Raw genomic sequence first — 26,989 nt, 5'->3', positions numbered from 1 at the left:
ATTTAGGCTATGCTGCAAATAGTACCCCTGTGACCTAAAAGAATAACATTAACTTTCTAAGATCTCTAAATCTTATCCAGGTAGAGGCTTGTAAATCCGGAGACTTGGCTCTAAGAAAATGAAAAACAAATCCATGCCTCCTGCTGTCTATTATCATTCCGAGAGGGTGTCAGTTACTGCAATGTAGAGCTGTGTGCTACTGAAAGAATGGAAGGAAGGAAGGAAGGAAGGAAGGAAGGAAGGAAGGAAGGAAGGAAGGAAGGAGGAAGGAAGGAAGGAAGGAAGGAAGGAAGGAAGGAAGGAAGGAAGGGAGGAAGGAGGGAAGGAAGGAAGGAAGGAAAAAGAAAAGAAAGCTCATCTGTAGGTTCCCTCTAGACATATCATCGCTGATAATGTAATCTGTTAGAAGCATGATGCTATTATTATAATATTCTTTACCAGGGGAATGTAGGTGTCTTCAAAGTAGGCCTGCTTTATTTAATTCAGTCTGATTAGGTTATCATTAGTGTACATTCCCTCCTGGGTTATTAGTGGCTCAAGGGAAATGGCCTTTCTTCTACTTCCTCAGGCTATGCCCACAGCATGCAAGTTGGCATTTTGTACATTGTAGGCAGTTTATAAAGGTCTCCTGACAGGTCAGCATGTTGGGAGCAAGATCCTTTGCACATATGTGGCCTTTTCCTTAATTATCACCTCTCCTAAGTTGGGTAGGATTATCTCCCCCTTAGAGCTGAGGGAACTGAGGGTCAAAGAGATCAAATAGAACCTTCCCAAGACCAAACTTGGGAAGCCATAACAGAGCTGGCAAGTCTATACCCATTTGCTTATACTGTATTGTCAGCTCTTCCCAGGTACCCAGAATCTTACCTATCATGAATCAGCATGAAGGAAACCTGAAATTACCATCAGAACAACTTTCTATAAAAATAACTCACCTTGTAGTCCAGATATTAACTTGACAAGTTAAGGCCAGAAATGCCCAAGTGTCTGATCCATTTTCCCTTTATTGATTTGCCTGTGTAGTCTGTAAGAGGGCTTTTGCTCAGTAAATAGCAAAAATGGAACAAAGGGAACAAAGTGACAACATACCCAACCAAAATCAATGCTAAATAATTAAGCCAATGTTTTCTCTTTTCTATTCCCTATTGGTGGAGGCTTCATTAAGTAAAGTCTATACTAAAGTCCACTCCTATCCTGAAGAGACAAATGGGGTGCTTTCTGGTTAGTTGGTTTCCAGACTTTAACATATCTAAGTAAATTTCAGGGTTAACTATTTAGGGATGTTTATTAGGTGGGAACACAGACATCAACCTACAAGGGAGAATCACAGATTTTGAACTTCTATTGCGAAAAGAGCAATCTACATAGAAGTTCATCATTATTGTCACCATAATTTTCTTCATCCTAGAAACTATCACTCAATCGAGCCCTTTGTGCATCCAAGGCATTGTGTAAGCACTTGATATCCATGATCATGTTTAATCTTTACCATTGCCTTATTCTATGGATTCTGTTGGCTCATAGAGGTTTAATTACTTGCCCAGCAAGGTCTATAAAACTGGAATGTGAATCATCAGCTTCCAGCTGACTCCAAAGTCCATCATTGTATACTAAAGGTTATCTATCATTGTATACTAAAGGTTATCATTAATTCAAGTTTGAATTAATCATATAAGTGACATAATCAAGATATTATCACCCAAATCACCAACAACATGTAGTATCTAAAGAATATCTGGCTGATCATCATTTTAGAGATGAGAGCACTAAGTTTAGGTGAGGATAAAGGGTTTGTCCCAGGCCACACTGATGTATGACCACAGAATCAAGAGTCCAACTTGAATCTTATGCTTTCCAGCCTAGTGGCTTTTGCACTATGTGCTTCTGTCTTGCATGATTGAAGGGAGCCCTAAGTGAAGTCTGAGTGTGGCAAAGTTTGGAGACAGGAATGTCTTTGTGGAAGAGCAGACTAGAGGAGCACTCACTCATTATCCTGCCGCAGAGAGATAGACTGTTGATCCCAGAGCCACCTAACTGGGAGGTGAGAACAGCATGTGGAATGGCAGCCTTAACAGTGGGAGCCTGGCTAGCTGTTGCCAGGTCTTGAGGAGAGGATCAGACCAAGAGTGTTTTAAGAGGTGTATTCATTTCCTATTGCTGTCATAACCCATTGCCACAAATTTAACAGCATAAGACAACACAAATGTATTAGCTCACAATTCTGTAAGTCAGAGGTCCATGGAGAGGAGGCTCAACTGGTTTGTCTGTTCAGGGTTTCCCAAGGCTGCAATCAAGGTGCTGGTCACCCTGGGCTTTTATCTGGAGGCTCTGGGGAAAATCTGCTTCTGGGTTCATTTAGGTTGTTGGCACAATTCAGTTCATGTAATCATAGCACTGAGATCTCCATTTCTTTATTGGCTGAAAGTCTTTCTCAGCTTCTAGAGGCTGCCTGCATTCCTTGCCTCCTAGCTCTTTTCATCTTCAAAGCCAGCAATGGTGGGTCAAGTGCTTCTCAAACTTTGAATCTCTCTGATTCTCCTTCTGCCACGTCCCTCCTGCCAGAGAAAGTTCTGCTTTTAAAGGTCTCATGCTTTTAACTTGAGTCCATCTGAGTAATTCAGGATGCTCCCCCTATCTTAAGGTCTGTAACCTTCCTTACATCTCCAAAGTCCCTTTTGCCATGTAACATAACATATTCACAGGTTCTGGGGGTTAGGGTGTGTACATCTTTGTGGGGGCAATTCTGGTAACCAGAGGAAGACACAAACTGCTGACCATATTTGAGTGTTTGCTTTAGTCGTAGTGAAGTGCACACAGCATGCACAGCCATGTGTAATGGAACCTGGACAACATGCTTTGTCCAGCTGCTTCTGCTCAGGCTCCTCAGTGAAGGCCGGTTCACACCCTCCAACCCCCATGCCCAACCAGTGTCTCCGGGATTTTATTTATTTATTTATGACACGGAGTCTTACTCTATTGCCCAGGCTGAAGTACAATGGTGCGATCTCGGCTCACTGCAACCTCTGCCTCCCAGGTTCAAGTGATTCTCCTGCCTCAACCTCCTAAGTAGCTGGGATTACAGGTGCACACCAACATGCCTGGCTAATATTTGTATTTTTAGTAGAGATGGGGTTTCACCATGTTGGCCAGGCTGGTCTCATGCCTGTAATCCCAGCACTTTGGGAGGCCGAGGCAGGCAGATCACGGGGATTTTATTTTTAAGATGTTCTTTTGAATGTCTTTCTTCCGCCACAGTTTTTAAAAAAGCCCAGTTCCTTTGCTTTCCATCACTTTTATGTTAGTCCTGTGTGGTCCTTCAGAAATTATTAATAATGCTTGCTATCTGTCTGGCAGCTTCTCCAAAGCATTTCATACTCACCATGTTTTATGAGCCCACTAACCACTCTGTAAGGTCAGTAAGATGATAATGATGATGATGATGATGATTGTTACTATTACCTCTATTTTATAACCTTGGAAAAGAAGGCTCTGAAGGGTAAATAACTTGTGGAAGATCATACAGCTGAGGTGCAAGAGAGCCACCCCAGTTGCAAATCTCAGCTTCCTTTTACCATGCCAAGCAGCATCCTCTTACCATGCCAAGCAGCATCCTCTTGCCTCCTTCTTGCTTCCTCTTTTTCACATATTTCAATTAATTGATCATTTTAATTACCCTGTTCTACTCTCTTTTCATCATCTCCACATTTCAATTAAATTGTAGTGCCACAGGCTGGCTGCTGAAAGCTGCCATTTCACTCCTATAGAGTAGTTATGCCTGATTTTTTTTTTTTTTACAGCTTTGTTTTTATCCATGCTGAGCACTGTACCCAGCTGGATTCAATTCGTAGTCATTGCACACAGAGCCCAGATTCTGTGGGAATGTGAATTTTACAAAGTGTGATCTGATTAGTGCTGCAGACTGGAGATGTGTGGGAGGTAAAAGCTCTATAATAAAAAACCTTTGGGCCAATGTCCTCTTTCTTGAATGAGTTTTAAGGCAATCAAATGAAATAAAGCCAAGAGCCATGGGGAAGGCCACCAACTTAGCTGAGGAAGTCTAATTTATGAGTCCATCATAGACTAGTGATAGATGCTGGTGAAACACAATTAACTTTGAATTAAAAAGCAAAAAACGGAAATGTTAAGAGGCGAGCTGGTTGCTCAATTTTTTTTATTTTTGGAAAAAATAGAAAAACAGTAATAATGGCCAGCATTTCCTATATAACAGACAGTTCTAAAGACTTTATGTATTAATAAGTTTGTCATCACAGCTCTATGAATTGGGTATCATTATCATGCCCATTTTATAGATAAGGAAACTGAGGCTCAGCAAAGTTAAATCACTTGCCCAAGGTTATGCTGTTAATATTAACAGAGCCAGGATTTGAATCTAGGCATTCCAGCCCCATAGTTCATGTTGTCAGCCACTGTGTCATGCTGCTTCTCTAAAGCCCATCATCTCACTGTATTTTAAGTATACTTCTTTTGGGGCGGAGGGTTCTCTTTTGGAGAAGGGTCCTAGAGCCACTGTGAGATTCTTTTCAGTTTGACCCTTTGGGAGTTCTGAAGAAGGACAGCCACCACCAAGCAGAGTTGGGATCATGGTGAGGCTGGAACAATGCTGAGAATAAAGGAGATAGTGAAAGAGAAGTTTACCATTATTTTTTAGTTTGGAATTGATTGGTTATATAAATAATATTTTCTTCAGCTGAGAGTTTCACTGTGCTAGTTAATTTTATATGTTCAACCTGGCTGGGCTAAAGGATGCCCAGATAGCTGGGGTGCATCTGTGATAATGTTTCCAGAAGAGATTAGCATTCAAATCAGTAGACTTAGTAAAGAAGCTGATCCTCCCCAGTGCAGGTGGGTACCATCCAACCCATTGAGTGGAACTAGAAGATGGGGGAATAGTGAATTTGCTGCTGCTTGGGCTGGGACATCTCTCTTCTTCTGCCTTTAGACATCAGTGCTCCTGGTTCTCTGGCCTTCAGACTTGGACCAGGATTTGCACTGTTGGCTCATAAGATTCTGGAGGGCAAGAAGTCCCTCTCAGTCTGCAGTTTTTAAGGAGGCCTAGGAAACCTGATGGTGTAAGTCCCATTTCCAGTCTAAAGGCCTGAGAACTAGGAAGGCCAATGTCCAAGGGCAGGAGAAGATGGATGTTCCATCTCAAGCGACAGCAAATTCACCCTGCCTCCACTTTTTGTCCTATTCAGGTCCTCAGTGGATTAGATGGTGCCCACCTGTGTTGGTGAGGGCCAACTTCTTTACTAAGTCTACAAACTCAAACACTAATCTCTTCAGGAAACAACCTCACAGACACACCCCAAAATAATGTTTACCAGCTATCTGGACATCCCTTAACTTAGCCAAGTTGACACAGCAAATTAGCCATAACATTCACTGAAAAGAATACATTGCCATGTAAATATATTGTTTTAATTAGGAAAAAAATAAAGCATGACCAAATTCCATGTGTTTTCAGTTAATAAATTTAGAAGGTATTTTTTCCAGTAGTACAGACACTTGAGGTAGTGCTATCATTTTAAAGTTTGGTGTGGTTTTTGCTCTTTCTGTGAACAGTGATTGGAAACTGTTCACCTGGAAGCCAGATGTTTTCATCAGCAGAAGTCAGTGGAATCGAGGGACCAGGGAGATAGCCAGAGTGAAAACTGTGGCTGAAAACCACTTTTAGGATACTGTTGTTTTCATTGACTTGGCTTCATTAGAGTGACACATGTGTGTTACGATGCCCTAGCACCATGAGAACCATGGAGCCAGCTTAAAAAGAGATCAATGAAAGCCAAAACTCCTGCTGCCTGCTGAGAGGCTGCTCAGGGGAGGTGGGAGAGGCGGGAAGCAAATCATGGCATGGAGCTCTCTGTGCATGACTGCCAGGATGTGCTGCCAGCACCCCCTCCCCAAAGTTAATTACAGCTAGAGCTCTTCTCTGACCTCAGATGTTTTCCAAACACAAAATGAATTTTTTAGAACCTACAGAATGTAATTTAAGGTCTCTGCTGCTTGCTTAAGGGACTGTTGGAATACTTTTCAGAGCTTTCCAGCCTTGTTAGGACTGCTTGGTCATTTATTATTGGCATGTGGGTGGACATCTAACTCACAGCTGCTGTTTCACAAACAGTAATAATATTGAGGCCACTTGGTGAAATCAAAACAACACTAGAGTTCTGGCTGTCTTCTTTCCATCTATAAAACAAGGATATCCTGAGTGCAGTGAGAGGGCCTGGAATGTGTGGTATGATAGTTGTGGCTCTGCGGAGACTTCCCTCCTGTGTTTCAGGGCGATGCTGACATGCTGTACCCTTTGGTCTTGCCTTCCATGTACCACAGGATCGATAAACAAATAAGCAGGTTTCGGAGATGGTTACCTAAGAAGCCAATGAGGCTGGACAAGGAGACACTGCCAGACCTGGAGGAGAATGACTGCTACACTGCCCCTTTCAGCCAGCAAAGGATCCATCAGTGAGTGTTCCATGTTAAAACCCCGTCTCACTAAGGATGTGCAGCTGTGGTAGAGCCTCACCCTGCACACCTTTGATTCCTGGGCATGAGGAAGGAACAGCATAGTGCCCTTCTCCCCTAAAAATCTTGTGAGTGTTCATATCCCTTTTATTTCAGTCAGGGGAAGATAACTGCTGTAGCCAACAATCCCTGCATCTCAGTGTCTTAAGATGATACAATGCTTGCTCATGTGTGTATTGGGTAAATGATCTTCTCCACAGAAAGGCAGTGACCCAGGCTCTGTCATTCTCATTGCTCTGCCAACTCCCTGTGCACAGAGCCCCCTGCAGGCTCATCTGCATCTAGCCAGCAGACAGGAGGAGTGGCCTACACCTTTTCCTATTGAAAAGAGGGTTTTTTGTTTTCTGGTTTTTGTTTTATCTTGGTTCACTTCTCAGTTCCCCTTTCTTCAGCAATTCACTGGGTTGCCTTAGGAAAAGCCACATCACCTGGCAGCCCACTTGCTGACTCATCTGTCAGACTGTCTCAGAACAGTTATTTGTCACTTTTGACATGTGGGGGTGGAAAAACAAGTTGGCTAAGTAACTGAGCCTGTGAGGAACTGCAAAAATGAAAGAGAATTTACTCTGAAGCTTCTGAGATGACAAGAAATGATGGCTGGATGCAGGGCAGGGCAGGCAGGAGGACAGAAAAGCCTGCCGCGTGCTGGAGACTGTAAACAATAGGAGAAACACAGCCTGTCAGTGGGAGCAGAGATCAGGTCAGCCCCACCTCCCTTGCAACAAGATCAGGAATTCCAGGCCCTCCTGCTCCAGCAGTAGTGACAGCCTCTGTAAAAATGACTTACCTGGAGGGAAGAAAGGGGTGATGGATTAAAAAAAAAAAAAAGGTTGCTGATTTTGTGAGAAAGTAAACCAGGCTGAGTGTGGTGGCTCACATCTGTAATCCCTGCACTTTGGGAGGCAGAGGCAGGCAGACCACGAGGTCAAGAGTTTGAGACCAGCCTGACCAACATGGTGAAACCGGGTCTCTACTAAAAATACAAAAATTAGCTGGGCATGGTGGTGCACACCTGTAATCCCAGCTACTCAGGAGGCTGAGGCAGGAGAATCGCTTGAACCTGGGAGGCGGAGGTTGCAGTGAGCCAAGATTGTGCCATTGCACTCCAGCCTGGGTGACAGACCGAGACTCCATCTCAAAAAAAAAAAAAAGAAAAAATGAAGGTAAACCAAATGGCAGTTTTCAAGAAGTTGCAGGGAGTGCCAGGTGGGGACATATTTCAGCAACAGAAAAACGGTTAAAGTCTGTGGAGCTCTGCAGGGCAAAGGGGAAAGGAAAAATCAAAGAATAGATGTTCTGCATCAAAAATGTATAACAGTAAGAGCCGTCTAATGCAGGGGAAGCAACTCTGTACGCCTCTGAAATAGCCAAGCTGATCCTCACAGGTCAGATTGAAGCCAACCCAACTGCAGTATGTGAACATTTGAAAGGGTCATTGAAGCAAACATGAAATTCACAGACTGGCCTCAAAATCTTAGTTCTATCCTCGAGAGAAAGTGGGAACTGGAAGGGACATAATGTTAATTCAGAGATCACGGTGTCTTCTTAAGAGAAAAAGACAGAAAAAAGCTGATACGTTCCCACTCTTAATTTAAACCCCTACCATGTCTCTCTTGTTCATCTTGGAAGTTTTTTAGACAATAAGTTGTTTCCCTAATTCTTCTGGAATGATGTCTGGTTTACAGGCAGGTTTTCCCTGTGCTTCTACCTGTTTATGATAGAGTTCCTAACACAGTGCAGAAGGGTATTACAAATTTTGGATGATGGATGGGTGGATGGATGGATGGATGGATACATGGATAGGTCACTGAATGGATGAGTGGATACATGGATACATCACCAGATGGATGGATGGGTGGATGGATGGATGGCTATGTGGATGGATGGATGGATGGATGGATGGATGGATGGATGGATAGTGTATATGGATAGGTCACTGAATGGGTGGTTGGGTATATGCATGGATAGGTCACCGGATGGATGGATGGATGGGTGGATGGATGGATGGATATATGGATAGATGGATGGATGAATGGTTGGATGGATGGATGGATGGATGGATAGTGTACCTGGATAGGTCACTGAATGAATGGATGGGTATATACATGAATAGGTCACCGGATGGATGGATGGATGGATGGATGGATGGATGGATGGATGGATAGATGGATGAATAGATACATGGATGCGTATAGGAGTGGTTGTGTAGGTGTATAAATGAATAGAGGAATAAATGAAGTAAGCAGTATGCACTCTGGGATTTTATTTCACTTCAAAGGGAGGATATATGGGATATAGGTAAATGGAAGAAAAAAATGATGAATGAGTATATGGATAGATGGATGGATAAATTAGTGAAGTATGTGATGTGTGCTCTGGTATTTTGTTTCACTCAAAGAGTTATAGGTGTATAGAAGAGGAGAGTTTCCCACCTCCTCTCTTCATGCTGTTTACATTCTACAATGTTCTTGCTTTAGAACAATACTTCTCAGCGTGATTCTTAAAGTCAGAAGCCCTTGGACACCTAGTAGAATTTCTAGGGACTAGAACCGAGAATCATATTTTTAGAAGTATTTTAAAATATATAATAAACGAGGGATGATTAGATTAGGGATATTCAGCCATCTCTCTCACATATTTGAGAAGCCCTTTTGACATGCTTTGGTATTAATTTGTCAAATAATTGATTTATTCAATAGTCACTAATTTAGTGTTCACTGCTTGTCAGGCACTGTCTGGGTACAGAGGATATAAAGATAAACAATACGCAGTCTGGACACTGGTGTCATAAAGATGCAGACTATTTTAAATAATTGTAAACAGTATGATGGGTGTGACTTAAGAGGGGGAATACTCAATTCTCCAGATTTGGAGGGAGGTTGGTAAGTGATGAGCACTGATCATAAGAGAATGCTTGATATGGGTCTTGAAGGATAAGACTTGCCCGAGTGGATAAGGGGGGAAAGGCATCCCAAGAGGAGCAGTAATGTGTGTATAAATGAACAAAGGCATGAAACAGGATGGAGTGTTTTGAGGAACCACAAGTAGCCTTCTGTGAGTAACAGCATAGGTTTGTGAGGAGGACCTAGTGTTGTTTGAAAAAAGAGAGTGATCAGTGGAAGATGAGATATCAAGACAAGAGAACCAAGGAAGAAAAAGCAGAGGACAGCTGGAATGAAGCAAACCAAAGAACCAGACCTCAGTGGGACCAAGAGAATAGAGGCAGTTCTATCGTGCAAATAAGAGGTGAAAAATTAAATAAGTGTCTTGAATATTATGGGTGGTGAGGATTTATTTCTCTTTGAAAATTGCCATGTCACATAGATAACATCCCTCTGATGGGTGTGTAAAAGTATGACTTGAAGAATGCTGGCTGTCAAATTGGAAGCAATTGTTGGGTACAATCAGAAAAGAATTCCCTAAGGATGTTTTGAGAGTGACATTAATGGATTTAAATTAATCAGAAGTAGCTGGTTAATAAGCTTTGGGAATTATAACATGATATTCCTGGCTTTCCAAATATAGTCCAAAATCCCATGTGACTTCTTAGTTTTCCAGAATGTTTCATATTGTGTTTTTCTTGGAATGCAAGCTAATAATAGAAATTTAAGTGTGTTCGTTAGGGGGTGAGGTGGGAGGAGGGCATGAAAGTAGTAAAAAAAAAAGAAAAAGAGAAGAACATTGAAAGTTTAATAAGTGTTTCATCAGAGACATTTCCCACTGAAAAACCTTCCAAGATTTTCCAACCTCCACCCCCAATTCTGGTTGAGATGTACTCATCTACATTTTAGTAATATTTTTCTTTTCCTTAACCAATATTACCACCCATTTTAATTACTTTCTCCAAGACTAGAGACTCCTTGAAAGACTATGCCTTTCTCACTCATTTTTGAATCCCATAGTAAGTGCTTAATAATGATTTTTTAAAAGAAAAAATAAATGAATAGATAGAAACAAAAGCAGGAGAATCATGTGAGTAAAGAATAGAGGTGATGTGAAGTTAGCTGACTGCACACTCATCTCAAACCAAATCCAAGATACCTTCTTTTCAAATGTAGCCTACCTCCATTGTTCCCTGTCTCAGTAAACAGCGCTAATATTTGTCCAGTTGCTGAAACTGGAGTCTGGAAGCCATTCTAGACACCTCTCTCATCTCTGCTTCTTACAAGTTATACATTTCCATGGATTGATGATTTTACATCCTACATATCTTTATACTTCAGACTTTGTCGCTGTATTTCACTTGAAATCCAGAAATAATACAACAGGTCTCCCTGGTTGTACTCTTGTCACCACCAATCCATTCTCTCAAGTGCACACTTCATGGTGTCTTCCAAATGTGCATCTAATCATGTCACTTCACTCTTTAAAAACTTTAGAATAGACACCAAAATTATTACTATGACTTACAAGCTCTCAAATGCCTACCTGCCCTGCCATCCCCTCTCCAGCCTCATCTGCCTTTCTTGCCTCCCACCCTTCATTTGTTATGATCCAGACACATGCAACCTCTCTCAGCTCTTTGGATATACTCTGGACATTTGCACATGTTGTTTCCCCTCCTAGAATTCTCTTCTGATTCCTTCCTTCTGGATATATGGATGGATGGATGGATGAATGGGTGGTTGGATGGATGGATGGATGGATGGATGGATGGATGGATGGATGGATAGTGTACCTGGATAGGTCACTGAATGAATGGATGGGTATATACATGGATAGGTCACCGGACGGATGGATGGACATTTGCACATGTTGTTTCCTCTCCTAGAATTCTCTTCTGATTCCTTCCTTCTTCACCTAGTATGCTGTTATTCATCTTCCAGAACTCAACTCCAAAGACTCCCACTATGGAAGCCTCCCCTGACCCTCTCCCTCCCCACCAGTCCTTTCAAAGATTGGGTCTCTGTTCTATACTGTTTTAGTTAATGTTTCCTAGATAACATTATTTTAACAACTGAAATGCTATAATTCTTTGAGTAGCATATGATTAATGCCTGTCTCTCTAGGTAAACTGTGTACTCTGTGGAGCCATAGGCCATATCTGTTTTTGCCCATGATTGTATCTCCAATACCTAACACAATACCTAGCATAAAATTGGCACACAATACTTGTCTTCTAAATGAAGGAGTGAGGATTGAAGTCAGACAGCACGGAATAATCTAATTGTAAACCTTTATTCTTTAACTGCATTGTACAAAAATATTAAAGTTGAGAATCAATTAAAAAACAAATACCTGCCAGTCACAGTGTCTCACCCCTGTAATCCCAGCACTTTAGGAGGCCACGGTGGGAGAATCACCTGAGCTCAGGAATTCAAGACCAGCCTAGGCAACATAGTGACACCCGTCTTTACAAAAATTTAAAATTAGCAGGGTGTGGTGGTGCACGCCTGTAGTCCCAGCTACTTGGGAGGTTGAGCTGGGAGGATCATTTGAGCCCAGGAGGTTGAGGCTGCAGTGAGTCATGATTGTGCCACCATACTCCAGCCTGGGCAACAGAACGAGACCTTGTCTCTCAAAACAAACAAGCAAACAAACAGATTGCCTAGCATTCTATTTGAAAATATATCTGTATTTAAGGAGGAAGAAAGCAAACCTGTGGGTGTACAAGTCAACATACAAATGCTACTTGGTCACTTTATATGAGCTTACCAAGGTGGGCCTACAGGTAGAAAAATTCTTATTATATGCCAGACACTATTTAAGAACTTTAATACTCAAACAATAGTTTGAGGGCTGAGGTATTATTATTATTATCACCAATTTACGGATGAGAAAAGTGAGGAACAAAATGGTCAAAGAACGTGCTATAGGTCGTACACCTAGGCAAGGCTACCTGTCTAAACAACTCCCAAATATCAACAGTAGAACAGCATAGAAGTTTACTTGTTCATAGCACTATCTAGTGTGGGTCACTCTGGGGGAAGGAGGCATACATCTCTGATTCATGTAGTCATTTAGGTACCTAGGTTACTGTTATCTTGTTATTCTGCCATCCCCTAAATCCCTTACAGACAAAGAAAAAGAGAGATGAGTGATTTTTCAGGAAATTTTTATGGACCAGGCCTAAGAGTGGTATATAGCACTTTCACACACATGTCATAGTCTAGAGCTTAGTCATGTAGTAATGCTGGGATAACTAGTCTACCTGTGTGCCCAGAAGAAAAAAAGAAGCAGGTTTGCCGAATAAATAGTCGCAGTCCGTCTGAGCGATAGAGCAGGAATTCAGGTTTGAACAGGGAGGCTCTAGGTCTCACCCTCATAAGCATTACGCTCTATTGTGAGATTTCTCAGCCTCAGCACTAATGGCACTGGGGCTGAATAACTCTTTGTTGTAGGGAAGAGTCCTGTGCAGTGTAGGATAGTAAGCAGCATCTTCAGCCTCTCTAGCCACTAGATGCTAGTAGCATTCCCCAACCCTTTAGTTGTAAGAGAATCAAAAATGTTTGCAGACACTGCCAAATTTCCCCTGGTGGTAGTGGTGGGATGGGTACAAAATCACATCCCTTTCCTCCAGCCTTGAAAACCATGGTTCTACTGTCTTTCATCACATGACACCCTTTAGGCAGCCACTCATTCTCTGTGATAAATTAAACTCTATTTGAATCTGATGACTATGACAGCCAAGTCCATTTAAGAATTAATTTATCTCTCTTCACCTCTGTGCCTGTGAATGTTGCCCTGCTTAAGTATCATTGCCCTTCATTCTTAAAATGGCATTAGTGATGACACCCTTGAGGCAATTACTTTCTAAGGTCAATACCCATAATAAAGGTTTTCTGCTGGTAGACAGAAAAAAGGAAATATGCAAAAAGAGTCATGTTACTTTTCATAATAGATACACAGGACATTCTTTCAAGAAATAGATCAATTCTAATTGTCTTTCAGAAAAATGTGCTAGATATAGACAGATAGAAAAATGTTCTTCCCTGCATTTTCTGTATTTTTATCATTACCATTATTTTATTTTTGTAAACACCCATAAAAATTGAGGTTAAATTAAATACCACTTCCTAAGAGAAGAATATGAAATTTATGCTATGCTACGTGCGCATATGTTTAAATATATATTCACTCATCCACGTATTCCATACCAGTTGTTGTTCTGGGTGCTTGGAGATCAACAGTAAACAGAAAGACAAAAATTCCTGCCCTCCTGGAGCTTACATTTTAGCTGGGTGTAACTGGTAATAAATTATAAACCAGCAGTTGTCAGTGAGGGGTAATTTGACAACGTCTAGAAAAATTTTTGGTTGTCACAAGTTAGGAGTGGAGACTGCGACTAGTGTCTAATGTGTAGAGGCCAGGGATGCTGCTAAACATCCTATAATGCACCCAACAGCTCCCCACAACAAAAAATTATCCAGCCTCAAAAGTCACTATTAGTGTGCTGAGGTAAACATTTTTTGAAGTCAATTTAAAAGCAAGTGAAAAGGGGGTAAATGCTATGGGAACGGAGAAAAAGAGGGTGGGGTGAGGGGAATGGGGAGGACTGCATGGGGGTGGGGGTGCAGGTTGTATTTCCAAAAGACAGTGTTTCAATTTTCAAGGCAGGCCTCCTACAGAAAGTGTGATTGGAAAAAATCTTGCAGGAGGTGAGAAGGGCAGAGAGAGTTCCAAGAGGGGAACAGAAAACAAAACCAAGGCCCTAATCTGGGAGAAGCTCTGATTGTGTTTGGGGAAGAGAACAAAGACCTTGTGGCTGGAGCAGAAGTACCAAGGAGAACAACAATAGTGATGAGTTAGAGGCGTGGGAGGGATCCTGATCCTGTAAGGGCTGTGGGCTTTTACAGAGGAATGACGTGGTCTGACTTAACTTTTGACAGTGTCATTCTGACTGCTCTGGCAACTGCAGTCATCCGTGTGAAACATGATGTATTTGTATTTTTTCAAGTTTCTATCTTTTCAAAATCAATAATGAAAATACATGCCACATGTAGCTCAGCATTGACCCATTTCTTTGCAAAGCTTTTGTGTTGTACACAAAATGTTTTAACTCATGTCCTGTGTATGTATGAAACAGATATTATTGAAAGACTCCTTGAAATAAAGTCTACCTTTAAAAGGCACAGATTTTATGTGAAATAAAATCACATGGCTTTAGACTCCTACTTTCATCTCCTACTAGACTGTGAGCTACCTGAGGGCAGGAGCTATGTGCCTGGCAGCAAGGGGCACCCAGAGAATGTTTGTGAGACCAAAGAGAGCAGGAAAGGAGCAAGGCCGAATTGGCATTGTTACCGCTGGGGGACAGAGCCAGGGCTCTGGAGCCAGCTTCTCTGATCTTGATGTAGCATCTCAAAAATGTAGAATATTTAGAAGAGAAGTGAAAAATGCAGTCAACCAGCCAGTCAATTGTGGTTTCCATGTCCAACTTGAACTTTCCCTTGACTTGATTCAGTTTTGGCTTTAGTTCTGCTAACTGATCATCTATCTTCTCTATCAAACATTTTACGGCCATTAAATTCTGTTATCAGGATTCACATCTGATCCCAATATATTTAATTCATGCATCACACTTTTTAATTATGTGTGATGTGTAGTATACAAAATGGGCATTATAAAAAGACCACTTGACACAAAATTTGCTTGCACGCCTTTTTCTGCTTCTATGCTGTGAGCTAGGGCATTAAGAAAAAAGTCTAGAGAATAACAAAGTGACATAGCTCTTTGTGCCTAAGAAAAAGCACTAACAATGGAAATGTTGGTGCTGGGGTCATGGAGGGTTTGTAAGAATGAGAAAATGTTGGCCAGGTGCAGTGGCTCATGCTTGTAATCCCAGCACTTTGGGAGGCCATAGCGAGTGGATCAACTGAGGTCAGGAGTTTGAGACCAGCCTGCCAATATGGTGAAACCCTGTCTCTACTAAAAATACAAAAAATTAGCTGGGCATGGTGGTGGATGCCTGTAATCCCAGCTACTCGGGAAGCTGAGGCAGGAGAATCACTTGAACCCGGGAGGTGGAGGTTGCAGTGAGCGGAGATTGTGCCACTGCACTCCAGCCTGGGCGACAAGAGTGAAACTTCGTTTCAAAAGGGTGGGTAGGGAGAAGAATGGGAAATTGTTGCTGGAGGGACAGTGAGTGGGAGATTCTCTGAGATTCTCTGTAACATCCCTTTGATTGTCTTCTTATCTTTTGACTTTGTTCTCAGCAGAAAAGGCAGCAAGTTAAAGCCAGTAGCGATCGGCCAATCAAACAGTGGTAGCACCAATGGCAACAATAAAAATGATAGCAACCACTGATTACTAAACAACTCCTTCATTCCAGGGTTATACCATAGGTATATTACAGGTCTGTGAGGGTAAGGGTAGAATGATGATGGTCAGAGAGGCTGAGTGGCTTGCTCATGGTTGCTCTGGTCACTGTTAGATGAGTGAACAGAAAGAAGTGTCTTTTCAGCTGGGTGTGGTGGCTCACGCCTGTAATCCCAGCACTTTGGGAGGCTGAGGCAGGTGGATCACGAGGTCAGCAGTTTGAGACCAGCCTGGCCAACATGGCAAAACCCTGTCCAAAAATTAGCCGGGCATGGTCATGCGTGCCTGTAATCCCAGCTACTCAGGAGGCTGAGGTAGGAGAATAGCTTGAACCCTGGAGGCAGAGGTTGCAGTGAGCCAAGATCCCACCACTGCACTCCAGCCTGGGACAGAGCGAGACTCTGTCTCAAAAAAAGAAAAAAAAAAAAAAATGTCTTTTCTCCACAGTGCCGCCACCTCCTGTAGGTGCCACATAAATGGAGCCTAAATACAATTTTTCAACTGCCTTACCCTAGGGATAAGCCTGTGCATGTGAAGACATCTGATTTCCTTTGGAATTTATTGTTAAAGCATTTGAGATGCATTAAACAGATGAAATAAAATGGTAAAAATATAAACGAATATTCTGAACCAAGGAGAATATAAGTTAGAATAGGCACTCAAGTTCAGGGAAAAAGTAGGCTCAGATTTGCAGGCCTCAGTGGCCTATATGTACCTGTAACGGTTGACAAATAAACCAGAAAATTGGGCTTTACACCAAAGGGGCAAAGCAGAAGGGAGAAATGTAGTAACTCACGTGATTCTGATTGTCAGAGAGGAAGAAAATCAATACCATAGTTAATGGGGTACTTTTTGACTCTGAAATAAAATTTTTGCACAGGGTCATTGGAGTGGACAGTGAAATACTGATATGGTGGACAGCATCCCTGGTAACCTCCTTATTGCAGATGCCTTGCAGGTCTTTTCTTTCTCTCTTTTTTTTTTTTTTTTTTTGAGATAGAGTCTCGCCCTGTCCCCCAGGCTGGAGTGCAGTGGCGCGATCTCGGCTCACTGCAAGCTCCACCTCCCAGGTTCACAACATTCTCCTGCCTCAGCCTCCCGAGTAGCTGGGACCACAAGCGCCTGCCACCACGCCCAGCTAATGTTTTGTATTTTTAGTGGAGACGGGGTTTCACTATGTTAGCCAGGATGGTCTCGATCTCCTGACCTTGTGATCCGCCTGCCTCGGCCTCCCAAAGTGCTGGGATTACAGGCGTGAGCCACCGCACCCTGCCACCTTGCAGGACTTTTCTGAAGGCTGTTTCTGGTAGTCCCATCAGCATGGTTCTGAAGACTTAACTGCTCATGGCCATAACTTTCTGTGAGCGTTTAGGCAAGGTATGCAGCAAAATACTGCAGTATACCTATGATGGTTAATACTGATTGTCAACTTGATTGGATTGAACGATGCAAAGTATTGATCCTAGGTGTGTCTGTGAGGGTGTTGCCAAAAGAGATTAACATTTGAGTCAGTGGACTGAGGAAGGCAGACCCACTCTTAATCTGGGTGGGCACGGTCAAATCAGCTGACAGTGAACATAAAGCAGGCAGAAAAAACGCGAAGAGGCAAGACTGGCCTAGTCTTCCAGCCTACATCTCTCTCCTATGCTGGATGCTTCCTGCCCTCAAACATAGGACTCCAAGTTCTTCAGTTGGGACTTGGACTGGCTCTTCTTGCTCCTCGGCTTGCAGGTGGCCTATTGTGGGACCTTGTGATCGTGTGAGTTAATACTTAATAAACTCCCCTTTATCTATCTGTCTGTCTGTCTATCTATCTATCTATCTATCTATCTATCTATCTATCTATCTATCTCTATTCATATATCCATCCTATTGGTTCTGTCCCTCTAGAGAACCCTGACTAATACAATACCCAAACTAATCTGGTTGTCTTTGTTGTTTGAAATATATTCTTTAAAAATTAAAGTTGAAAACTGATCAGAAAGCAAATAACATCACATTCTAGTTGAAAATGTTTCCATGTTTGAGAAACAATAGAAGCTAACCAGTGGGTACACACCTCTATAGGTCAATGCATGAAGCCCTTGGTCATTTTATATGGTATCACAAGAGCTAGGCCTACAGGCTGCCCACCAGCCATGATTGTACGGCCACCTAAACATCTGACCCCACAGAAAGCTCTCTCACACTAGCCAGCTATGGAAACTCAGGTTGTCAATATTAGAGTCAGTCATTCCAGGAGGCCCCTCTCAAAACTCAGTTTCAGAAAAGATCATTTCAATAGAACCATATGAAATTTATTGTAGAAATATGATAGCTAATATTCATATAGTGCTTAGTGGGTTCCAAGTACTTCACAGTTATAAACTCATTTAGTCCTGTGAGTAAGCTATCGTCATTATCCCCGTTTTTACAGAGGAGGAAACTGGGGCACAGAAAGGTTAAGTAACTTATCCGAGGTCAAACAGTTGGTAAGTGGTAGGGCTTGGATTTCAAGGCCAAGCATTCTGGCCCCAGTCTTATCTTTTTAACATTGCATGTTAGTTTTCTATGGCTGCTATAACAAATTATCACTGACTTAGTTGTTTAAAACAACAAAATTTATCATCTTACAATTCTGTAGGCTAGGGTGCAACATGGGTGACACTGAGCTAATTAAGGTGTGTCAAGGCTGCACTCCTTTCTGGAGGAGAATCTATTTCTTTGCCTTTTCTAACTTCTGGAGGCTACTACATTCCTTAGCCCATGGCTTCTTCCTTTATCTTTAAAGCCAGCAATGGTAGTTGAGTCCTTTTCACATCACATCACTCTGACTTTGCTTCTGTCCTCACATCTTTTTCTTCTCTGACTCTTTTGCTTTCCTCTTCCATTTTTAGGGATGCTTGTGATTACATTGTACTTATCTGAATAATCCAGGTAATCTCCCTGTCTTAAGGTCAGCTGATTAGCAACTTTAATTCCATCTGCATCATTAATTCCTCTTTGCCATATTGCTTAACATTCTGAGGATGAGGATGTGGATATCTTTGGAGGGCCATAATATTGCCTATCACAGCTGTACAAATTTGCAAATCCAAAAAGTGCCAAGGGTTGGGACAGAGGACAGGAAAGTTTTGATGGGAAAAAAGAAGGAAAGAAGAGAGAGAGGGGGAGAGGAAGGTGGCAATAGGATTTGGAGACATTAAATGAAATGACATATGTAAAAGACTTAGGGCCTGGTGTGGTGGCTCACACCTGTAACCCCAGCACTTTGGGAGGCCAGTGCAGGCAGATTGCTTGCAGCCAGGAGTTTGAGACCAGCCTGGCCAACATTGTGAAACCCCCTCTTCACTTAAAAAAAAAAAAAAAAAAAAAAAATTTCAATGATAGTATCTTTCTTTCCACAAACCAGTATATGCAAGTCGAGGGAATCTCTGCAAAATTGCATTGGTGTTTAAGAATTTCAAAGGCTCATAACTGACTTGAACTGGAATTGCTTTACTTTTAAGCCAAATGTTACTCAGTGTTCCAGATACTTTGCCATTTAACATTTTATGTGTCAGTAACATATGACTATTTGCTTTTAAACTCTCAGCATAGATATCGGAAGATAGTGATTCTTCTAACATGTGCCTTTTACTGTATTTTTGTTTCAAAGAACAGAGAGGTTTTTTTTATTGTTTTCATTGATCTGAAATCTTTAGAGAATCCTTCAGGCAGAGGTACCAAGATTGATTTAGGTAAGATTAAGCTTCTTTTAGTGCCTCAGTGACTTAAAGCAGTCTCTGAACACTTGTTTTATTGCAGTTACTTATTCGGCATTAGAATCCTCAATATTCAGGTTGTTTGTATTGATCCTTAGAGTCAGGGGCAACATATCTATGCTCTGGAAAGTTAAACTGAAATGAAAATGAAAAAAGCCACACATCTTAGATTTGTGCTTCTCAAGATCATACGGCTCCTTTTAAGTAGGACATAATTTAATGATTTTAAAGGCACAAAGAGGTCACCTAATCAGGTGGGAAAATCATACCTCTGGGTATCTGGAGGCCCAGTAGTTAGTTGGGTCTGTTTTCTTAGTATTTGTGAGAACATCTGTGAATAAGTCACTTGGAAATATTTTATTACATTTATCTATCTGTAAATACATAGTTTGTTTTCTGCTTATCAGTTCATTCATTTAACAAACACTTTCAGTGCCTATTATGTGCCACATATTGTACTATGGTAGAAAAATATATACAATATGTTGATGTATATTTATGTGTGCATGTATATTTTTATTTAAAATCTTAACTTCAGTATGTTAAGTCCGATAGTCAAGAGGCTATTTTCCTCATCAGAATGGTAAAGGGCAATTTAAAACACCTATAGGAAAGGGGAAGAGTTGTCAAATTTAGGTACAGTAAAATAAGGAGGGTTTAACCTAAAGAGGAAGGAAGGGAACTAGGATCACATCTGTTGCTATAGTATACGTATGTAGTCACACTGTGCATTAAGTCTTAGGAAACAACAGTGGTGAGAGGAGACAAGGAAGAGCAGAGGTGAGGAAAACCTAGTGCTTCATAGGCAGGTAGACACTCTGGTCCCCAATTGGTCAATATTCTGTGCCAGGCTGTGCACTGCACGCCCTCCACATTATCTCTTTTGACCCTTGCAAAACCCTGAAACATAATTTTACAGAATGAGGCACAGAAACTCAGAAACATTAAATACTTTAAGCCAGGGTTACCCAGTAACAAATAGACTTGAAGTTAGAACCCAAATCTGTCTCACCGCAAACCCATGCTCCTTCCGTAATACAACCTGACATACATTGACTGTCCACTAGACACCGGCCTACCTGGGAGGCTACTGGTATTGTTATTTCCATTGGGAGAAATGGAACACGGAGGAGTAAGTCACCTACCTGAACTGCACAATTGGTCGAAGTAGGAAACCACCCTGAGCAGCTGGGGGAGGGTCATTTCTGGGCCCACTTCTGACTCACATCCAGGAGTGGCACTGGGGAGGAGGAGTTGTTAAACCTGTAAACTGTGAAGATGATAGTTTATTCAAATAACTACTAATTCAAGACCATGTCTTAGAAATGTCTTTGTTTGTGGGGAAAAACCTGATTCTTCTCACTTCCCACTTTCCTCACCCCAATACAACACCCACACCATCGGTTTGGTGTTTCCCATTCTAGATGAGTGATTTCACCACTGCATGTTGACCAACCTTGATGCTCCCATCTTCCTCGCTGCCCACCATCACCACCAAATCCTTTTGGCCCTTCTCCTCCTTTCTAACCTCACTGCCATTGCCTTAGTGGAAGCAGCCACTTAGATATACAATTGCAACAGTCTCTTCACTTCCTCTGTATTTCCTCACTCCTAAACCTGCCTACCCCACTCATGTCACAGGACATTTGCAAGGCTGCTACCACTGGTTCCTACAGTACCTGTGCACAGTTAGAAGGAGGACATCCTTCCTCTAGGAATATTCATAGCCCATGGATTGGCAAGCAGAGTATGGACAGGGTCAAACCTTCATCATACCCTTGGCTGTGCAGCTGCAAGTGTGAATAATGCACAGTAGTGCCACGTGTAGTAACATTGGTTCCTTGCTTAACAGCTTTTAATGATTCCCCAGGGCCTTTGGGATAAAGTTTAAATTTCTTCACATGGCACACAAACGTGCCTTTTTAGCTTCTTCCCTTCTTCCCCGAGCCTTTTGGGCTGGTGCTCCTGCAGCATGGGAATGGAAGTGATCTAAATATTCCATGACTATTTTTCCTTCTTCCCAAGGTGTGCTCTTTTTCCTCTCACTCTCTGATAATACCCTGTTCTTACCTCAGTAACGAGTTCAGGTGTCATCTTCTTTATGAAACATCCTATGTCTCATGCAGACAGCATTAGACTTCTGGGCCCATTAGCCTCTGTAAATGCATTAATTATGGCACTGACTATTATATCACAGTTACTTGTTTTCGTGACTATGTTCTACACAAAGCCCAATTCAGCAGCCAAAAGTAATTAGAATGGAGTTCCAGTCTTTACTAAGTTTCTCAAAGGACACAAAGGGAAACCATATCCTCAGCATCCATTTATTATCATCCTTTCCTCTCCTTCTGTACTCAAACGTCATCCTTCTTCTGTTGACAAAAGCATTCCTCCTCTGCCTCAGTCTATACAGTTTTTCTTTCCTCTTCCTATGTTGCTCTCCTCTCCACAAACCTCAGCCCTCTCTCCTATCGCTTTATTTTATGGATTGCCACAGCTTCTCCATCAGGAAAAAAGAAAACACTCATCCTCTTCAGGCGAAGCCATAAATTACAGGATTATCATTGTTGGGTTAGAGACTGTGTCAGCCAGGTTCTGCTGGGTTCTGCTACAGTAACAAACAACCCTCAAATCTTAGTGGCCTGCACAAAGGTTTATTTATAGCTCACATAACATATTAGCAACGGGTCAACTGAGGCTGTGCCTCGCATGATTCCTTTATCATGGGATCTGGACTGAAGAAGCAGTCTGTAAGACATGCATTCTTATAGCAGAGGGAAAAAGTAATGGCACAACCACACATTGACTTTTGAAATTTCCGCTCACATGTGGCATATATCACGTCTTCTCACACTCCGTGTGCCAAAACTAGCCTTATGACCAAGCATAGTATCAATGTGGTAAGGAATTATACTCTTTCCCAGTCAGAGAGAATGTCAGTAACTTGGTAATGAGTAGAGATATATTTTCAAAGCAGCAAATTGGAACTAATAAGACAGTATGCTCAGGAATACCTCATATTAATATTGTTTTGTTTTGTCACATTTGTATGGCACATCAGTCTGTGAGCTTACAGGGCTCAGATGGTGTCTCATACTGTTTTTTATGATTGACACGTAATCGCACATATTTATATAGGAGGAATAAGTTCTGGTGATCTATTGCGTAGTAGGATGACTAGAATTAACAATCATGTATTGTATATTTCAAAATATCTAGAAGAGAAGTTTTTGAATGTTCTCATTAGAAAGAAATGGTAAATGTTTTGCTCTGAACACCTAGCATATTTTTAGAAAAGGAATTTTCCATGCAAGTTAACAAAGACCTGGGCAGAAGGGAGAAGATCTCTGTAGGGTAGAAATCACACTTGAAACTGGAATATTTGAGAATTCCAAATCAAAAATCTACCTTTATACTTGGGTGATATTCCTATCAGATTACCAAGCAGGATAGGTAGATGGCTGCTTCTGTGGTGTGTAGTTTCTCAGAGAAGGAGGCCTCCTCTCCAGAGAATATTTCTTTTTCTAGATCCCTGTACTACTCAGGTTCCATTCAGGAAAACTGAAACCTGGCAGTTACTTTAACAAAAAGGTTACTGTGGGGAAGTGAAGAACTACAGTGTCGCAAAGGAAACACTGAAGTCACGCAGATGATAACTGCAGGAAGTGAAGCAGCTACTGCCTCCAGAGCTGGGGGAGCAAAATGAAGAGGTTGGGGTTATGAGAACCAAGATGCTCAGAGAGGCCCTGCGGAACTGAGCCTCGGAGTCCTGAGGAGGAGATTCTGCCCTTGTGGTGCTGGGCCCTCAAGGATATGGGGCAACAGAGTGAGCCTAGTTTGGGGAGTGTTGCTTTTAAGCTGGAAACTGGAACCAGCTGCCACTGTGAGGTCGGAGAATCATTGCTGACAGAAACAGGCAGGCAAACAAGAAGGACCAAGGTCCTTTCACCTGTTCTCCCTTCCAGTCTCCCTCTCATGCCCTGTACTGACAGAGCATATCAGAGAGACAGACAGCAATGCAGAAATGTAGTTTGCAGAGTCTCTGTTCTGGCATTGTATTATAGAAAAGAGTAAGGAAGGAGAAATCAGAGATAACTTAATAGACAGCACACTCCCTAATACCTGGAATTTTACAATGTGAACTTTAATCCTTTGGCTAAAGTCATCCTCAATTAAAATAAAAATGTCCCTTGGAAAGATGAAAATTTTAATGTCATTCTTTATTGACAACCCATTATGAATAGTTTATTGAAAATAAGAAGAGGAAGCAAGAGATACAGATGAGGTATTTTGGCTGTAGCAGGGGCAGATAGAGGATGCCACAAAGATGGTGGAGGGCCAAAAAAAAGAGCAATGAAAACAGGGGGATCATGGAAGATAAATTTTACCAACTTCCAGATTTTGCAGATGCTTGGCAGAGTTTCTAGGACTTTGCTGCTCCCAGCAATATAAATGAACAGCAGGGACAGAGATGGATCTGTCCATTTGGTCAACACTCAGAACAACTCAGCTCATATAAAAATGAGACTCATGACTAAGATCAGACTAAGATGGTAGCTATGGGTGAGTCACTGAATAATAAACTTATGCAGGGACAATTGCCTAGGTAATTCAAGCAAAACCTTACTATTGACTGAATTACAGTAGTGCCCTAATTAGTGGAAAGCCGAGAGCTTAGCTTATTCTAAATTGGATTTTTCTGGTCTGAGGATTAATTAGGAAATATTTCCAAACTTGTTTTATAGATTTAAAAAAATGATTTCCTCTTTATTCTGGCTCACTTTTGAATAGCAAATAAAACTAATCTCTAATAAATTTGAATATTGCATTGTTTTCATTTTCGAGTGTCTATTTCAGTTCAGTCTGCATCAAGTACCAGTTCTGTGACAAGCACTGTGTAGAGCTGGACAAAGATGAATGAATCATTTTCTGACCTTAAGGATTAATGGTTGAGCTCACTCAAACTCTGGTTGGAAACACAGGGCCTAGGTGCCCAATCCTAGCTCTGTAACTTGTAAGGTATGTGATTCTGAGCTTCAACCTCTTCATCTGTAAATTGGAAATAATAAAAAATGCCCATATAATATTGTGAAAATTAACAACACAGTATATCAGTGCTTATGGTGTGTGTTTGATAAAGGTATTTTTGTTGATAATTTTGGTGGAACCTTATATATAAATAGATAATTTTAGTATATGTGAATTCTATAAATGCTGATTTTCATGATCCAGCCTTAAAGATAGTCTAAGATTGATGGGAAGTTTTCCCAATTCTAGGATATTACTTTTTTCTCTTACCTTTTTCTTCCCTTTTCTATAGCATCCTTTCTCCTTTCTTTTCCACTATCATTTCCTCTTCCTGCCTCCTCCTCTTCTTCCAGAATTATCCAGATTGCTGTCCACCTCTCCATTTCTCTTGGTTGTGTATACCTAGCCAATGTCAAAGGTACTGTTTGGCCTACTGTGTCTTACCAATAGGTTTGCAACCTCTGGCTCAATTAATGCATATCCTTTTGCTAGATAACTGACTCTTTAAAATATGTATTGATGCAACCAATAAATAAAAAGAAAAAGGCTATTCCCCAGCCTTTTTCTACTGTGATACTTTACTTATGCAACATGCTCCCTCATGTTTTCCTGTTCCTGCAGAAAGCACCTTAGAATACCTGGGAGTAAAATGATCCTATTATAAAGGTACCTTAAATCCATTCTGATTTATTTTTTTAATCATTCCCAAATTTTGGCATTCTAATCATCATTACTGTCAAATTAATTGCAACACACCTCACTATTTTGTCTTATTAGGATGTTGTGACACATGGGTGAATAAGACCCCAAAATTTGACTATTGCTTCTTTCTTAAGACTTGTCCTATTGGACAGGCACCCTTTGTCCTAGTAATGCTCTTCCTAAATTATGTATTTCCTCAAAACACTTGCACATGTGCATTTTACAGAATGTTCATTAGAGCATTATTTATAATAATAAAACTTTATAAATAGACTAAGTATCCACTAGCAAGACAATCAGCCAGTAAACTGTAGTGCCCCATACAGTAGACTTCTGAGCAGCAGGGAACATATGGACTAGAGCTCCTTGTATGAACATCAATGAACCTCAATGATGAGCAAGCAAAGCAACTTGCAGAAGAGTAATTATAGCATGATACCGTTACTGTAAAGTTCTAAAATATGCAATACTTTATTTTTAGGAATACCTGCATGTTGTGGATTATAAAACATTCCTGATGGCAGTTACCTCTAGGGGAGGGGAATGCAATTAAAAAGGAGGACACAGAGAAACTTCAATTATATTTGCAAACTTTTGATTCTTAAGTTTGTTAGTGGGTATATAGGTGTTTTATGTCATTCACCAGTGCATTTTTGAATGTTTAAACATATTTTATTAAAAGAAAAAGACGTTCACAAGATCTTATTTCAAAATAGCAGGAACTTATACACTGGGGGCCTGTTTGAACTATGAAAGTCAGTAATCTTACAAAAAGTGACAAATAGTGGGCTGGGTGCCATGGCTCACGACTGTAATCCCAGCCCTTTAGGAGGCCGAGGTGGGTGGATCACTTGAGGTCAAGAGTTTGAGAGCAGCCTAGCCAACATGGCGAAACCCCGTCTTTACTAAAAATACAAAAATTAGCTGGGTGTAGTGGCGTGCGCCTGTAGGCCTAGCTACTTGGGAGACTGAAGTAGGAGAATTGCTTAAACCTGAGAGGCAGAGGTTGCAGTGAGCTGAGATTGCGCCACTGCCCTCCAGCCGGGGGACAGAGTAAGACTCCATCTCAAAAAAATTTAAATGAAAATTTTTAAGTGACAAATAGGTGATAATAAAAATCATGAAACTGTCATTTATGAGCATGATGTGTATATAACCACACTGCATGCAGTATCTCTTAATCCTCAGTCATCCTCTGAAATGGGTGTTATGGTTATCCCCATTTGAAAGATAAGAATCCTTAAGAAACTCACTCAAAACCGCTCAACTACATGGAAACTGAACAACCTGCTCCTGAATGACTATTGGGTACATAATGAAATGAAGGCAGAAATAAAGATGTTCTTTGAAACCAACAAGAACAAAGACACAACATACCAGAATCTCTGGGACACGTTCAAAGCAGTGTGTAGAGGGAAATTTATAGCACTAAATGCCCACAAGAGAAAGCAGGAAAGATCCAAAATTGACACCCTAACATCACAATTAAAAGAACTAGAAAAGCAAGAGCAAACACATTCAAAAGCTAGCAGAAGGCTAGAAATAACTAAAATCAGAGCAGAACTGAAGGAAATAGAGACACAAAAAACCCTTCAAAAAATTAATGAATCCAGGAGCTGGTTTTTTGAAAAGATCAACAAAATTGATAGACCGCTAGCAAGACTAATAAAGAAGAAAAGAGAGAAGAATCAAATAGATGCAATAAAAAATGAAAA

The 26,989-nt window shown here is 41.3% G+C and overlaps 1 protein-coding gene across 6 annotated transcripts in view; it reads left to right on the top strand.

The window, feature by feature from the left end:
* ANO4 (anoctamin 4) overlaps positions 1–26,989 on the top strand; it is a 399,084-nt gene that overhangs the window by 250,917 nt on the left and 121,178 nt on the right. For all 6 annotated transcript variants that reach the window (XM_058425434.1, XM_058425435.1, XM_032168899.2 and 3 more), the window contains one exon: positions 6,352–6,483. In XM_058425434.1, the coding sequence (XP_058281417.1) occupies positions 6,352–6,483 (132 nt within the window). The remainder of the gene's footprint in view (positions 1–6,351; positions 6,484–26,989) is intronic.

This window comes from Hylobates moloch, unplaced genomic scaffold (assembly GCF_009828535.3).
Source record: "Hylobates moloch isolate HMO894 unplaced genomic scaffold, HMol_V3 SCAFFOLD_12, whole genome shotgun sequence".
Lineage (NCBI taxonomy): Eukaryota > Metazoa > Chordata > Mammalia > Primates > Hylobatidae > Hylobates > Hylobates moloch.
This window is presented reverse-complemented; position numbering and strand designations above follow the sequence as displayed.